The 15,413-nt window shown below is 37.5% G+C and overlaps 1 protein-coding gene across 2 annotated transcripts in view; it reads left to right on the plus strand.

Annotated features, from left to right (window-relative positions):
* Positions 1–15,413, plus strand: part of UST (uronyl 2-sulfotransferase) — a 158,334-nt gene that overhangs the window by 60,396 nt on the left and 82,525 nt on the right. For both annotated transcript variants that reach the window (XM_015284277.4, XM_025148904.3), the window contains exon 2: positions 559–602. In XM_015284277.4, coding sequence (XP_015139763.3) covers positions 559–602 — 44 coding nt within the window. The remainder of the gene's footprint in view (positions 1–558; positions 603–15,413) is intronic.

The following is a 15,413-nucleotide window of genomic DNA, read 5'->3' on the forward strand; positions in this document are numbered from 1 at the left end:
GCTTTTCTTCTGAATTTAAAGAGCATCCTGAAAAGGCTGATGCAATGACATTGGAATACATCTCCCATTCAGTCTGTACCGTTCGGGAACAAAAATGTAGCTTAGAGGTTGGGAAAAACCCTTGTTAGAATGAAGATAAGGGAATGCTTGTGAACTTCATGAGAGCAAGCTCTGTTGAAGGCCTTTGATATTTTATTATTTAAGAAATCTTTTTGAGATTAACTGTGTTCACTAGCTTAAAGTGTACCAGGGTGCAGCTGACAGTTTTTGTCATGCAAGTAACTGAATGCCATGATTGTTTAACTAAAACTGCCTTGGCTCATTTAATTTTACGCTAAAATAACAATGTGCATCTAATCTTTTATCACAAATAGAGCCAAGTCAGACTTCTTTTTTTTTCTCTTTTGAAGCAAAATTTAAAGCAGGTGGTATTTATTTTCCTTGAATTATTTGACACCACAGAAACAATGGGTAGAGATGCATGGGTATTATACATTGGCAAGTTTTGAAGTTTCATTGGATGAGTTTTGTTTATTTCTCCTCCTCTTCTTTTTGTAGGAAATTCCACTTATTTGGATGACCACGGACCACCCCCTCAAAAGGTGAGATGCTATTATTTTGCATTTGTTTTCTTCTTACTTCTTTTTGCTCTTATTTTCTAACTAATAGTATGTTTACATGTTCTGAAATATGTGCAATGCATTTCTGCTGAGTTTAGATCAACAACACTTGGCATTTCTTACTTTTTTCCCATTTTTTCCTTTTTTTTACAGGCATTTGCAAGTAACTTGGATTAAATGTCTGGGTGATTAAGCTAATGGAATTTTTGCAATTGAGTCAAAGGGAGATAGGATTCTAGTGATGAGTTTTGCCTGTCAGCAGACATGCAAAGAACACATTTATCTTCTTGGACAAACATCTCTTAATTGTTTTGGAAATCTTGCCAGTTTTTGCATTGTTGTTTTTCTTGGGAAATATTTGCTCACATGGTCAGCTTCTGATGAATTATTTTCTTTCAGTGCTTGCATCAAAAATGTGCATCCATGCCAGAATATCCAAACATCTCTATTTCATTTGCTATATCAACATGGCTGCAACATTGCAAGTATGCAGTGGGAAGCCCAACAACACGGTTAGAACTAATGAGGGAAGTGGACTTTTTCTGGGTAATAGTTCCAGGAGCATGGGCTCTGCTGCACCAAAAGAATACATTTAGTGAGTACACAATGATCTGTTTACAGGGGGTAAGTGTACAAACGGTACACTTTTACCATCAAGTACGACTGCAATGTTTATGTTATGGTGTATCCTCACCATAATTGTTGTAACTTGTAACATTTGGGTGAGAGCCAATATATGATGGTTTCTTCAAGAGGAAGAAGTTGGTGTAGACTCTTAGGGTCACGTGTTATTTGTTTTTCCCTGTACAGGTTTATTCTGGTTTAGTCTGTAAAACCTGATTTGATATTACATCATGTTTGTCTTTCTGGACAACAAGTCTCTAGTAGCTCCTTCTGTATGGTAGTATTTTGGAAAAAAAAGAAAATGAAACAGTTTTCCTGCCATGTTTTAATATTTCCAGATTCTCTGTGTTTCTGTATGTGCAGCGTGGTATCTTATTGAGGTGTTTGGATAGAACTGTGGTTTTGCAGTCTTTATGCTGTGCAATTACAACGTTTGATTATGCAACTTTTTTGAAGCTTTCCAAATTATGCCCAATTTTCACTGTTAATTGTAAAATGCCAAAGCAGAATGAAGCAGGGAAAGGTTTTGTAACTATGTTGATAGTAATTAACAGTAGGCTAGCTTATATAATGTAAACTTCTAACAAAGCTTTTGACTTTCTTTAGTATAAAACTTTTCAGGTAATGTTGTTTTAATGGAACTTAGGTATCTGAATGCTTTTGTAAGCTCTCTTGGCTTTTCAGTAGAAATTTTACCTATTTTAAGAACTCCTCATGAAAAGGTGAGATTCCATGATGACTTCAAGCCAGAAAATGGAGCGTGCTGCTGGACATGTTGTTTTTTCCACAGCAGGGCAAGATTCTCAGTGTCCTGGAACAGCTGTTCATATGAGTGAGCTGGAGTAGTTACCTGAAAATCTTTCTTCTAGTTTAACTTTTGGACAGATGACTAATGTGGCCCGCTGTGAATGGCAGTGCATCAGGTGAGAGCATGTAGACGGTGTAGAGGTGAAGGGCCAGCCACTCATTCTGGCCGCAGTTCACACTCACGAGTGGTCAAAATGACCATGAAATCGCATTCTGAGTCACCAGCACTGAATTTAAATTTTCAGCCACATGTGTGAGTTAGTGTGGTCAAACAGCTGGATTTTGGTCAGTGGAAGTAGGGTAATGTGGAAAGGAATTTGATTTAGCTTAGTTCTCAGCGAATGCAAGCTACAGTAAACTGGGATTTTTCACTTCCTTTCTGCAAACTCTGCACATGAGATCTATAATTTTCAGCTAGTGTATGGAAATTTGTTACACTCTTAAAGTTCAGTTCAATTATAGAGGAATGATGAACTTCTGATTTTTGTCCCCTCAAACAACACAAATTACGTTTTTTTTTATATCTATAGGCATTACTGGATGTATATGGAAGTAATAAAATCGACCTTTTAACTTCATTGTTATTACCTGAGATGGAGGGTCAGATCTAAAAGATCTAAAGCTTAACAAATGTTTCATGCTTAAAATTTACGTATCCTCTTGAGCTCTTGAAAGATAATTTCCTTGTTATTTGGGTAGTTAGCTTCTGTTGTCCAGAAGTACAGCAGCCTCCATAAGATAAAGCACTGTGTTTGTCTGGTCCCCACAATGAACTCTCACCTCCAAAGGATAAAGCAATGCCTATTCCATACCTGTATTTTTCATGCTTGCATTAGCATTCAGAAATGCATAGCAGTGCCACTAAGGGAAAGGCAGTAGTATAAATAAGAGTTTTGAACCTTGAAAACTCTACCCAGATTTAACATATGGGTACTTCAGAAATTTAATTTTACTGATTCAAAGTACTGTGGATGGGAACTATGCCCTAGTGGACAGTAGCCTGCTTGTCAGGTTTATCCAACCCAGGCGCTTTCGTATTTAATGTTTCAAAAGTTTCTCTTCCCTTTCTAAGCACATGATTTGGGCCCTCATCCAGCTGGAGCTCAGCCCTCTCTGGAAAGGCCAACTGATTACAGAGTTCGGTGGTAGATTGTATAGGTACTCTCTGATTAGCTGCCTACATGGTCAGTAACATTTTAGGGCTTTTTGTGTAATCATCCTCACTCCTGGAAGCTTGGTAAATAGGCAGAATAACTGGATATAGCCTTGTATTAGTCACAGGTATTTTACTCTTTGAAGTACTTCTCTGTGTTTAGTGACTGACAAAATGTAATCATTTCGAGCAGCCCTTGGGCAACATTTGGGCAAGCCTGTTTGTTCTTGGGTATTAGTGTTGGTTTTTTGTTTGTTTTGCTTTTCATTCTTCTAATTGAAACTTAGACTGAGATTGTTAAAAGGATGGAAAACTCCTACTATTTGCTTTGGGTCACATTCTGCGCTGTGATGCTCTTCCTCTGTAAATGTCACGTATTGCATCACTGGCTAACAGCAGTTAGTTATCTTCTTACAAATTCAAGTCTGAACTGTGAATTCTGCTTGTGTCAGTGGAACTAATTTCACTGTAATGATTGTTATCATTCAGGTAGCCTCTATTGATACAGATAACTGCATTTAGAGAGGTAGCTGGTTAAGGTCAGTGGATGGTTTTATTTGAAGAAATTTGTCCTGAAACCAATGCTTAACTTCATTGCAAATTGTATTTTCAATTTTTGAGTACACAAAGCACAGCTGACGTGATGCAGCTTTCTTCACTAGTATGTATAAAGAATAGATTTAAAAGCCCTTGATTTCTTTCTTTTGATATTGATAGTCACTTATCCAGGGAAGTATGCCTTTGCCTTGCTGCATTTGGCTGTGGTCAGTCCTACTTGACAGTATTGTGTGAAGCTCTCCAGTGTATTCCTGATGCCAGCTGTATTCACTGGAGGGAATTACAGAGTGCTGTGGGTGAAATGAAGAGGGGGGATTTGGTAGGTTTAAGAAGCAAGTTTTAGAATCAAAGGTATTCTGTGTGTCTGCTTAAAAATACTTAAAAACCAGAAGCTAAGTTCATGAACAGAAAGAGCAGTGTTTAAATGAATGATAGCTACTATCAGTGATACATAGTTAGCTGCAGTGGAAAGCCACCAATAGTTGATATACAATGAACAGTAGTTGTTCTGCAATGTATTCTTATATATTTTTTTGCAAATTGTATTAGTTTTGGCTTTCCATCATGGCTAGATACCAATTTAAATTATTTTAATTTTACATACCAGCTTTGGGTTTTTTTTTCCCACCAGTGGAAGAACTGAAAATAGCACTTTTTCTCTGAATAAGAAATAGCATGTTTACATTTCAGGAGGTCTGAGTACTGGGTTGCTTTTTCAAGCAAAGGTGGCAGCAGTAGTTCTCTCAGCGTAGGCAGATGCTCCACGTGGATTGGAGTCTAAGTAATGCCTATCAACGATGGTAGCCTATTTTAGACATCACTTGTGAATTGCATGCAAATTAGAGGCAGAATATGTTCAGTTGATGCTTAACTTGTGTGAGTGTTTCAGTGAATAAATACGATGTGCTCTGTTCCAGTATTTGGGCTAGTTACTTCCTTAGCAATACTTTTTGAGGGTGGGTTTTTATTTTCCATCCATGATGGTGAAGCTGTTGTTTGAGGACAAATGATGTGATCTCCATCAAACCTAGCATTTTTATTGATGCAAACTTTTCCCCTGAGAACTTGGTAAGAACATCAGGATATGTCCCTTTTTGGTGCAGCTGATATACATGTGTGAAGGAGCTGTGTGCACAGATGACTTAAATTACTTCCAAGTGGTCGTGGTCTGATCTCTTTTTCTCGATGGCTTTCCCATAGGATGCCTGTCTTGGCTCTGATGCCTTTTGGCAGCTGTTTAGGTGTCAGTGAAGTCCTATGCTTAGCACTTGTGTGACGGTACTTCAAAGCTCTAAGTGAATACAAAAATGGATGTGAGTCAGGATGAGGTCAAAACAAACATAAGTAAAATGCATGCAGAAAATAAATTTGAATTGATTTTATGGTTTGAAGCTGGAAAGCCGATAAACTCCTTCTACACCATTCTTTTAGGTCTTACCTAATACATATGTGTTCATGTTTTACTTATGGATCAAGGCTACAGAAAAATGAAGCAGAAATCCTGAGCAGCCTTTGATATGCATTGTACCCATCTGTCGTCACACTCGGCTATTCAAAGACCTTTCTCTCTTTAAGTTATTTAATTTTGTCATTCCAAAACTTGATGTTAGCATTGCCCTCCGTTACTCTGAGTTCTCATGTTCATCATGTTTTCAGCTTTAGTTTCTCCATTTCTTTAATAACACTACAAAGATAACAGCTGAGAGACGTATATTTTTCTTTTAGTTTAATTGTTTGTTTGGGTTTTTTTGAGTGAATACTTCCTGTCTCACTTGAAGTTTTGCTTTAGTTCAAGCAATCTTTTTTGTGATCATGGATTTTTACTCTTGTACTGCTGTACAATATTAAGTGATTGATTTGTTAGAAATTCTTTGACTTGAAATAGGAAAAAAAAAATTGAGATTGCATTCTTCCAGATACATGGTTATTAGGAATTTTAAAATCATGGATAGTTCAGCTGTTTTAATGTTATCCTGCTTATAAAATGAAGAGCTGTTTGTGGTATGAGTGTGCAGTGTGAAAGTTTTTGTATAGCAAAAATTGTGAGAATTCAGAATTGCTAAAATACAGTATGTTCCTGAGGTTACAAGAGTTAGTACATGGCTGACAAAATCAAAATACTGAAAGATAATGCAGTAAGTGCCTTAATCACAAACACCTCCTTCACAGTTTGAAGTACTGTTGTATATAAGTGGGCTTTTAAGCTTAGTATAATCAATAAAATACTTGGGTTTAAATATATATATATATATATATATATACACTTATATATGTAATATGTCACAATTTTCCTATTTCTGTTAAAGGAGGTGTAAAATAATAGTTGAAATATTGAGAATCATTATTTAATCTTCTTTTCAAATTGTATTCTCCTTACTTGCAGTATCTCAAGGGAATAAAAATCTGATTTTCTAGAATATGACTCGATTGTACATTATTTATGATCAGTTGGAATCTCCTCAAGCTATAACTGGTGAATGGTGCATCCCTCTAGTGTTAGGGAGATATTAACAAACGCTTGAATTGAATTGAATCTTTACTATAAAGTGAGGTTTGTGTTGTACAAACATTTGAGTAGTTGTGGAGCACTAATTTCTGTTTGTTAGTGTTTTGGGTTTGTTTGTTTTTTTTAATATATATCCATATATTGATTAAAAAATCTTCAGGAAAATAAATAAGTCTTCTCTATTTTTCTCCCAGAATAGAGAAGACTTATTTATTTTCTATTACTTCTTCATTTCATAGTATGTCAGAAAGGTGTTCTTATGGGGAAGCTGACTGATGGTAAATAGACAGCACAAAGAGACTTGGGAAATTAAAGGCAGACTACTTGTCGTGAGAAGATAAATCCATGAGGGATATTGTGCATGCTGACATCCTGCAAAAGTTCCAACAACAGTGAATTTGCTTTTAACTAAGCTGGGTACTTTCAGCCTCTCATTTTTGAAAGACAGAGAGACAATGGATCTGCATGCTTTGTGAATGATAGTAGTCTTTAGTTTTCATCCAATTTACATAAAAGATGCTGAGAATCTTTTGATTTGCACTGTAATTTCCAAGCTGTGTACATTGTTAAAAGATGGATTCTGCTTGCCTTTAACACAGAAGCCACTCCAGTGTTACACAAAACAGAAACTTTCTGGTGTCATCAATTTTGCCACCAATAGGTTTTACTCCACATTATGTACTATATGTTAATAGTATCCAGGGCATTAGTGTCCCCACATCTGCAGCTAATAGACCTCTGTATTTTCACTGAAATTTAGGGTGTAATTAATTCATACTGAGTTGATTTCTGGTCACTTGCTAAGTGTCCTTGCAGATTATTTGGCTTGCATTCTAGATAAGATATGCTACATATTACAGCTTCAAATTTGCAGCTGCCCGGTTCATTTCTTTTTCTTTCTGTGACAGGAATATATTCATAAACTGGCGTAGTGTGGAAGGAGATCATAATCACTCAATCACATCCACTCAATCAAGAATAGAGTTATATCAAATAAATTCCAATGGATAGATGTTACCTAACAAAATGTAGTAGAAATGCATGACTCCACAGAATGTCAGATAAATAAGAAGCATAATAAATCTTAGCCACCTTGATCATCTGTTGATTAGGAAATGCGCTGGTTCATGATACCAAAGTACAATTTACAGCTGGGTCTAGAAGATCTAAACTTTCAGTGGAATAAAAACAAAAATGCCTTTTTCAGTGGAATAAAAACAAAGATGTCCATTCTGGACAGACGTAGAATTATAGGGTATCTTGTGAAAGTGGCAGACTGATTTGGTTGAAGTCTGTAAGCCTTGTGACTCAATTGAGTAGCACTTAAAATTTTACCGTGCACCTCATATTTCTTGATGCTGTTCTTAAGTCCTGAACTGCTGCTGTTAAACACTTCCATAAGAATCACAGTTGACCTGAAAAAAATTTTTTTTCTAGCCACTATGAAGGAAAAAGAATGAAAACATGATGCTAAGGAAAGAGCTTTAATTGAATAGGAGATTGTGAGCTTGCATATGAGTGGTCAATGGTAAACTCAAAATATCAGGCAAAGAGGGCAGTTTGTCATGAGTGGGCCTGTGAGAGTAGTGGTAATTCAAGTGGAGGGGTTTGAGTAAGTGAAGTAACCAAAGGGCAGTGGAGTATGACCAGGCGATTTCCAGGACAGTACCCGTTTTGTATTAATAACAGTACCCTGGCAACTTGGAAGATTGTGGGGGTCCTTCACTGCTGGCACCATTTCTGATTTTTGAGTAGGTGTGGAGATAAGCTCCTTCCGTTGAAGTGGAAAGGAGACCTTCCTTGGTTGGCAGGAATGAAACTTGATTTGCCTGAGCAAGACAGGGTAATAATTTCAGTTGGCAGCAGGGTGAAATGGGAGGACTTGATACTGGAAATCTGCCATCATTGCCTCCAGAATATGGTAGTTCCATCACCATAGGGTCTACATGTGGCTTAAGTATGGACTATGGTCAGCTGGGAAAGTTATTCTGGGCCTGTGAGTAATTTTAGATGACACTGGGATTCTCACTACATTCTGTCTTTGGAAGAGTTGGACAGCAGAATGTTGTCCTTTATGTAGGTGCTTCTTGTTGTTCCTTCCAGGTGGTGACGCATTGTCACTGAATCCGTTATCTTCAGAAGCTCTGATGGAAAGTTAGTCTCTCTGAGTTCCTCTGAACATGTGGAGCGAGTATACCCCAGAGCCACCTCATCAGAAACAAACATGTGGGTTACAGTCCAGCAGAACTGGCCTGTTTTACAAATTAAAATCCAGTTATGGTTATAAACAACATTTATTTCATTCTGCAGTTGACTTATAAAGTGCTTGCACAAAGTGCAGAGAAAAAAAAAATGAACATGATTAAGACCATGCTGGAAACGTTAAAGTAAAATATGAAAGGAGGGGCTAAAGTAATGTGTACAAGGTCACAGTGAGACAGTGTGACAGGTCCTTGGCAGCGGTGAAGCCATGATGTGTTGCACTAGCTACAGCCCGATTGATGGTCTACCACAGTAGATACAGAAGAGTTAAACCTTAATGTGAAGAAAGACAAATGCATACAGAAGAATAAATTATTTAGTCTACCACTCACCCCTGTCAAATCCAATATTATTGGCTTCCAGGGTGAACTCATGAATATTGCATTGTAAGTACAGGAACTACTGAAAGGTAATTAGGTTACTTAAGGGATTGTAAAAACTTTTAAAGCCAGGCTTAGCTACTTAATATCTCTCATTTTGTAACTATCCAATATAAACATGTGGGTTGGATGTGATAGGATTTACTACTTAAACAGGGAATAACTGTGCCAGTGTGTTCTGAACACATCACAGTGTACCAAACTGTGGGACCAGGAGGAAAAAGAGCAGTTTCAAACTTCACAATTCCAATATTTTTATTTTCATAGATATATTTATAAAATGTGAAGCTGCTCGGGAGTTAGGATGTGGCATGCAAGAATTCTACAGTTTAAGGGCCTTCTGATACCATGTGGAAAACCTTTCAGTGGAAAGCTGAGTAATTAAATGACAAGAAAAATTTTAACCTGCATGAGTTCACACACGTTCCCTCAAATGTCAACATCAGTGAACAGTTTACATCACTGATCTCCTTTATCTTGTTATGAGATGGGCACATGCCAGCGGGATGACTTCCACAGCATGATGAACTTTTTAACTAAGGGATGAAAACCTACTGGTTTTCAGAAGAGAACTAATGATAGTGTTTCCAGTCTCTCTTTTCTGTTACAATCTGCATACACTCACACAGGGTAAAGAGAGGTTAAACTACCGGAAAAGAGTAATAACTTTCTGTTCTGCATCCTACTATCTGCCACAAACAGTCTTTGATTCTTTTAAGTGCCATCCTCAGGTGTATTAGAAGAAATGTCTATAAAATATGAAGGGTGATTGTTCGGTTCTCTTCAGTGTTAGGGTGAAAAGATACAGTCCTGTTTCTAATTTTGGCCACAGAGGAGGTAAAGAAGTTGCAAACTGAAGAGGAAGGCAAGAAGAATGAAGAGGAAACTGAAAAGCGTGCTGTACTAAGAAAGGGTGAGAGGAAAAGATGTGATTAATGTTGCAGGTGTTCAGCTGTAGCCCCCAGCCATTCCCTGCTTGGTAGGGTGATTCCCCTTCACCTGCATCCTCTCTGAGAGGAGCTAGAGCTGCCACCACTTCCATACAGAGCTGAGGGATTACAGCCAGGAATCTGCTCACGCATCAAGATAATGTCTAACATCAGTGACCACCTGAAAGTGCTAAGTGAACAGAACAGCTGCTCTTCACCAACTTGTTTCACTCTTTGTGTGCAAGTGCTGAATTTTAAAATTGTGGTAATTTCACATACCTGAAATAAACTTGGTTCTCTGTTCTCTTTTGTGGGAAATCCTGTGCAGCAGATTGCAGAAGTAGAAGTTATGCTCACCTGCATCTGCTGCTGGAGGAAAGTAAATCGAATGTGGGGGATAAAAGGAGAAAAAATAAATGCATTGACAGGGTGCACCCATAGATTTTAAAATCTGATTCATTTTATGTTCTCATGTTGCTGCACGTATAGATGTGGTACCTTGTAAAAGGTCTTGTTCTGTGACTTAACATACAGACTTCATTATGCTTTGGACTGAACTGTCGTTAGAATTGTAAGGATGCAGTATTTTCTAGATAAAAAATTATTTTAGGTTTTGATATTGACTATATATAGATAGATATATAGATCTGTGTTGTGGGACAAATCATTAACTTTGGAGGATGCTGTATAGTAATGCCTTTCTTTTGTCTTAGCGAGTCAGAGTACTGTGTCTACATCCAGTCTCCTTTTGTTGTTTGTGCTCCATGCTTATGCTTTCAATTTATTTTGGTACTTAGGAATGCTGAATCGTTAGAGAACACATTTTAACTCGTTCTTCCAAATATGTTAGCTGCCAGAAAGATGAAATGCTTTGTTTTTAAGTCATCCTTTTTCGATTGGATTAGTTTCTTAATGAAGATGTAAGATGTAACAGAAGGCTCTTCTGTTTATTCTTCTGCCCTTTTTCAGTGCTCTACTGCATCTGTATGGATTTCAGACTTTGCAAACAAACCTCACCCCTCTCTTTCTTGTGGTTTCCGGTTATGTTCAGTGGCTCGTAAAGAAGATCATGCTGTCTAGTCTGCCTTAGAGTTGGGTACTTCAAAAAGCATATCTTTTTCTAGTATCACTACACTCTGAAGGTAGTAGGTAGACAGGTAGATAGACAGGTACCTGTGTGTATCTGGACTTGTTCAAAGCAGCTTACACTGTCTCCGTATCTCCAGATTACACAGACGTGGATTTGATGAATGGACCAATCGATGGATAAGAAATTGGCTGGGTATTGCACTAAGAAAGTTGGGATTATTTAGCCTAGAGAACAGAAGGCTCTGAGGAGACTTTATAGTGGCCTTACAATTTTTAAAAGGGACCTTCAGAAAAGATAGGGAGAGTCTCTTAGGGAATGTAATGGCAGGACAAGGAGTAATGGTTTTAAACTAAAAATGGGTACATTTAGATGAGATAGGAAGAAATTATTTGCTCAGAGGCTGCCCAGAGAAGCTCTGGACCCTTCTCCCCCCCCCACCCCCCCCATCACTGGAGATGTTCAAAGTCAGGTTGGATGAGGCCCTGGGCAGCCCGCTCTTGTGGAAGGTGTTCCTGACCACAGCAGGAACTTGATGATTGTTGAGGACCTTCCCAACCCAAACCATTCTGTGATTCTATGATTAGCTCTGAAATGAAGTATGGTAGTAGTTCATCTAATTCTATCTGCTGAATGTGTGGTTTAGCTGGAGGAGAGGAGTCTAACTCTTTCACATTTCAACCATGCTTTCTACTGGAATATCTTTGTGTTAGTAATTCTTTGTTGTAGTTGCTTTAAATGTGGGTGACAATGAAGTGATTTCTGTTTAGAATGGGATTTCTTCTTTTTTAAAGTCGTCTTTGGAGTGTGCTACCTCTCTTTGGCCTCAGTGCTTGTCTTTCTTGAAGTCGTCTTTGTCAAACTTGTTAAAAACCTCACTGAAAAAAAGAAGCATCAGAGGAATCTAAGATCTCAAAGCATGTAATTAAATTATACAGTCTGCCTTCTTGAAACCCACAGTATGAGAACCAGTGTTCACTGGGATCAGTAGAAGGTAATGTAAACGTTAAATGCATGGTGGCTAATAAATTCTAGATTTTCTTTCTGGGGGTGACGGAACAGGAGGAGGAGAGATATCAGAGAAAAATGGGCTGCAGACACTGTTGGGGTTGTATGCATCTCTAGTGAGCATCTCTCACCTCTCATGAGCCAAATGGACCGTTACTTTGACCCAGTAAACCATTATTTTAAGTGTCTTTTAAATTAGAAGAATGTTATAAGAGCTGTAAGAATGGTATTTCTTCGTTCCTGTCTGGGCACGAAGAAACTGGAGAGGTTGCAGAGCGAAGATTGGACATTGGATATTGCATAGAGATACGTAACATCAGCAAGTGTTTAATTTTGTGATGTTATAATTTCTGTCTGTGTTGATTGGCCACATTCACATGGCAGAGGTGGAGTACTATCTGATTCCAAATTAGTATCTGCTCAAAAAGGAGAAACCTGTTCTGGTATCAGCCTCTGGCCTGTCTTACATGTAAGCACACAATTACCTGCATAATTTGTGGAAGGAATAGACTCCTTTCTGGGAATGTGTGTCTCTGACATGAGTTATTTAACTGAGGAAATACTTCTTGGGCTGGAAAATGTTCGGTGAATTAGCACAATGATACTGTGTTTGGCTCAGTAAAAGTGGAATTATTAGGGCCTCTGGGTGGATCCCTAAATTGTTGGCACAGTGAGTAATTATCCAGCCTATTTTGTGAAGTGGTGCAAAGGTTCACCTGGAAACAAAGCCTCCTCTGAAAGCAGGCGCCTGGATTTCTGTTACATTGGCTGAGAAATGGCTCTGCTTCTGAAAATGGTATTTGTCAACCTTATTGCAAAATGAATTTTCATTAAACATGATTTTTCTTCCTTTGGGTTTAAGTTGGAATGGTTCTTGTCATCTTCTTTAACTGTGAACCAAAAGGGGAAAGAAAATGACAGGTAAATTGTTGTATAACTTTTCAAACCCTTGGAAAGAGCTGTTGTAATTACACTGTGGATTTTATTTTTTTTATAGCTGTAAGTACGAATTCACATAACTCCAAAATGAATTATGTATTTCAATTGTTTATGTTATCTCTGGGCTTTGATGCAGTGCTCAGTGAAGTCACTCTGTAATTGTTTTGAAGTTGTGCAGTGTTACATGAGTATCATGTTGCCAGAGCACCACCTCAACAATTAGTTAGTGTATGTGATACATACTCTCATTGTAAAATGAAATGTAATCTCATTAAGAGTTTGTAAATCTCAAATTGCTGTTTTTCCTCTTCTTTCTGCTAGCATAATGGGAGCCTTTTCTTTCCAAATGTCACCTCTGCCATGGTTTCTTATATTGTCTGATTCTTGCTGTAGTGTGTTTTGTGAGTGGGAAAACAAAAGCTCCTGTTTTAAAAAGGTTTTTGAGTATCTTGCATTTCTAGATCTGCTTGATTCAAACAGGTTTCTAGAAGAAGTATTTTTTCTTCCGAGAAATAACTTAGACACTTTCTAAAATGCTGAAAACAGATAAGCACTGTCCAAAGAGAATTGGTCGTATTAAACAAGTACTTTGCCAAAGTACCAGAAATCGCTCTGCTGCATGACTTTGTTTATCAGGTATACTTTCTGGTGCATTTAGGTGTTAAAGTAGAGTAGTGACGTAAATAAAACCTTAGCAAAGCTCCAGTAATGAATCCTTAAAGCTAGCCATATTCAGCTGCACTACAAAGGAAGATTTGATTACAGTTAATTATTGTGTTCTTCTAAAGCAGTCTTAGAGCTGTAGCATTTATCTTGAATCTTGTCCGATCTTCCCAAAGTGTATTCAGATGTTTTCTCAATCAGGGCATTGATATATTGGCCTCCTTTAAGCTAAACAGTTGGCTGGAAATAATAGCCCCTTATTTCAGATTTCTCTATCTGCAGTGAGTATTTGTTTATGGTTTCTTTTTGGAGGGTTGTCATGGTTATTCTGTGTATAGAACAGAACTGTCCTACCTGAGAAAATGAGTTTCAGAGACAAAGGTGAGAACTGGCTGACTTAGAATCACTTGTTGATTTTGGCTGGCAAGTTGTTTGTATGTAGAACAGAAACTTTACAAAGACTCGCTTCTATTTTGTTTTAATCTTTTTAAGAATTGTAGTTGTATGATTCAGCCAAAAGATACTGGCTAATCAAATCAGGGATTTAATTAGAAATTAAATTTAATCTGAGTGCAGTAAAATTCCACTTGAAATGAGTAAAGTATCAGGTAGAAAATTTTACTCGCTATATTGCAACGTGCAACTCTGCTATGAAAATCAAAGCAGTCAATAATTGTGAAGGGTTGTTTAACATTTCCATGGCCTTACATACTCTTACGAAGTCAAATGTTTGTTACTTCTGTACAATGCAGATGTTAAATTCATCACTTCTAGAGTTCAGAAGTCATTAAGGGTGGAATTTTGAATTTCATAGAAAGGAAGGCTTCTGTGGAAAAGATTGATAAAGTGGGGTAGATTTCTCATAGAAAACTTCTATATAAATATTGCAAAAAGAGAAGACTGTATGTGTTCTGTGGGTTTTATATGAGCCCTGGGAGGCCCACATTCACTACTGTATCAGCAGATGAGATGTCCTGGAGAAAGCTCAACCAAAACAGTAATTGCCAAATACCTCTCCCTTCCCCAGCTAATTTGAGGAATAATAGCTTTTGTTGTGATCATGCAGTGAAAGATATACTAAACATTGCTAATGGTAGCAATAGTAATGTTCCTTTGGTGATAAAGTATAACGTTGACAGAAAAATGCCATGGATATCTCAGTATGTTCCCATTCATTTTAAGGGTATCCCTATTTCTCCTTCTATTCTTTGCTCTAGTTTGAGGTTCTCTTTGGAAATAATCTTAGGGGTTGCCTGAAGAATCATTTTGCTTCTGTGATGAAGATCTATTAGCTATTCAAATATCATGAGACATACCAGAAAAGCAGAACCAGGGCACCAGCCCTGTATATGGAAACATTTTTTGCAGCCTTTTTAATAGAAATACAAGCTTTCCTTGTGTGAGTGGCATACATGCTCTGCTGTAGGTGAAACCATGAGGTCCTGACAATGTTAGCCAATTTAAAAGGCTTGAAAGCAGAGGCTTCTTCATCTATATCTGTCGCTTTTTGCTGTACCAAATATTTGTCTAATGTGATATTGTGACTTCAGAATGCCTTTTGCTGAAAAAATAGTCCATGGAAATTGTCCAGGAACAAAACAAAACTGCATCCAACTTCCTTTGGAACGGTGAATTTCTGATTTTGCACTTTCTGATTTTTTGGTTTTCCAGTTTTATCATATGAACTTCTAAACCAGTCTGCAAATGACATGGAATAGTTCTTTCCTTGTAATGATCCTGAGCAATAGAATCTTTCTATGTTTTTGTTTTATGTGGGTTTTTTGGTTGGTTGGTTGGTTTATTAAGGCATGGTACACGTAGCAGTGGTACTCTGACTTCTGGAATGTTAGAAATGTATACTGGAATGACAAAATATT

This window comes from Gallus gallus, chromosome 3 (assembly GCF_016699485.2).
Source record: "Gallus gallus isolate bGalGal1 chromosome 3, bGalGal1.mat.broiler.GRCg7b, whole genome shotgun sequence".
NCBI classification, from domain to species: Eukaryota; Metazoa; Chordata; class Aves; order Galliformes; family Phasianidae; genus Gallus; species Gallus gallus.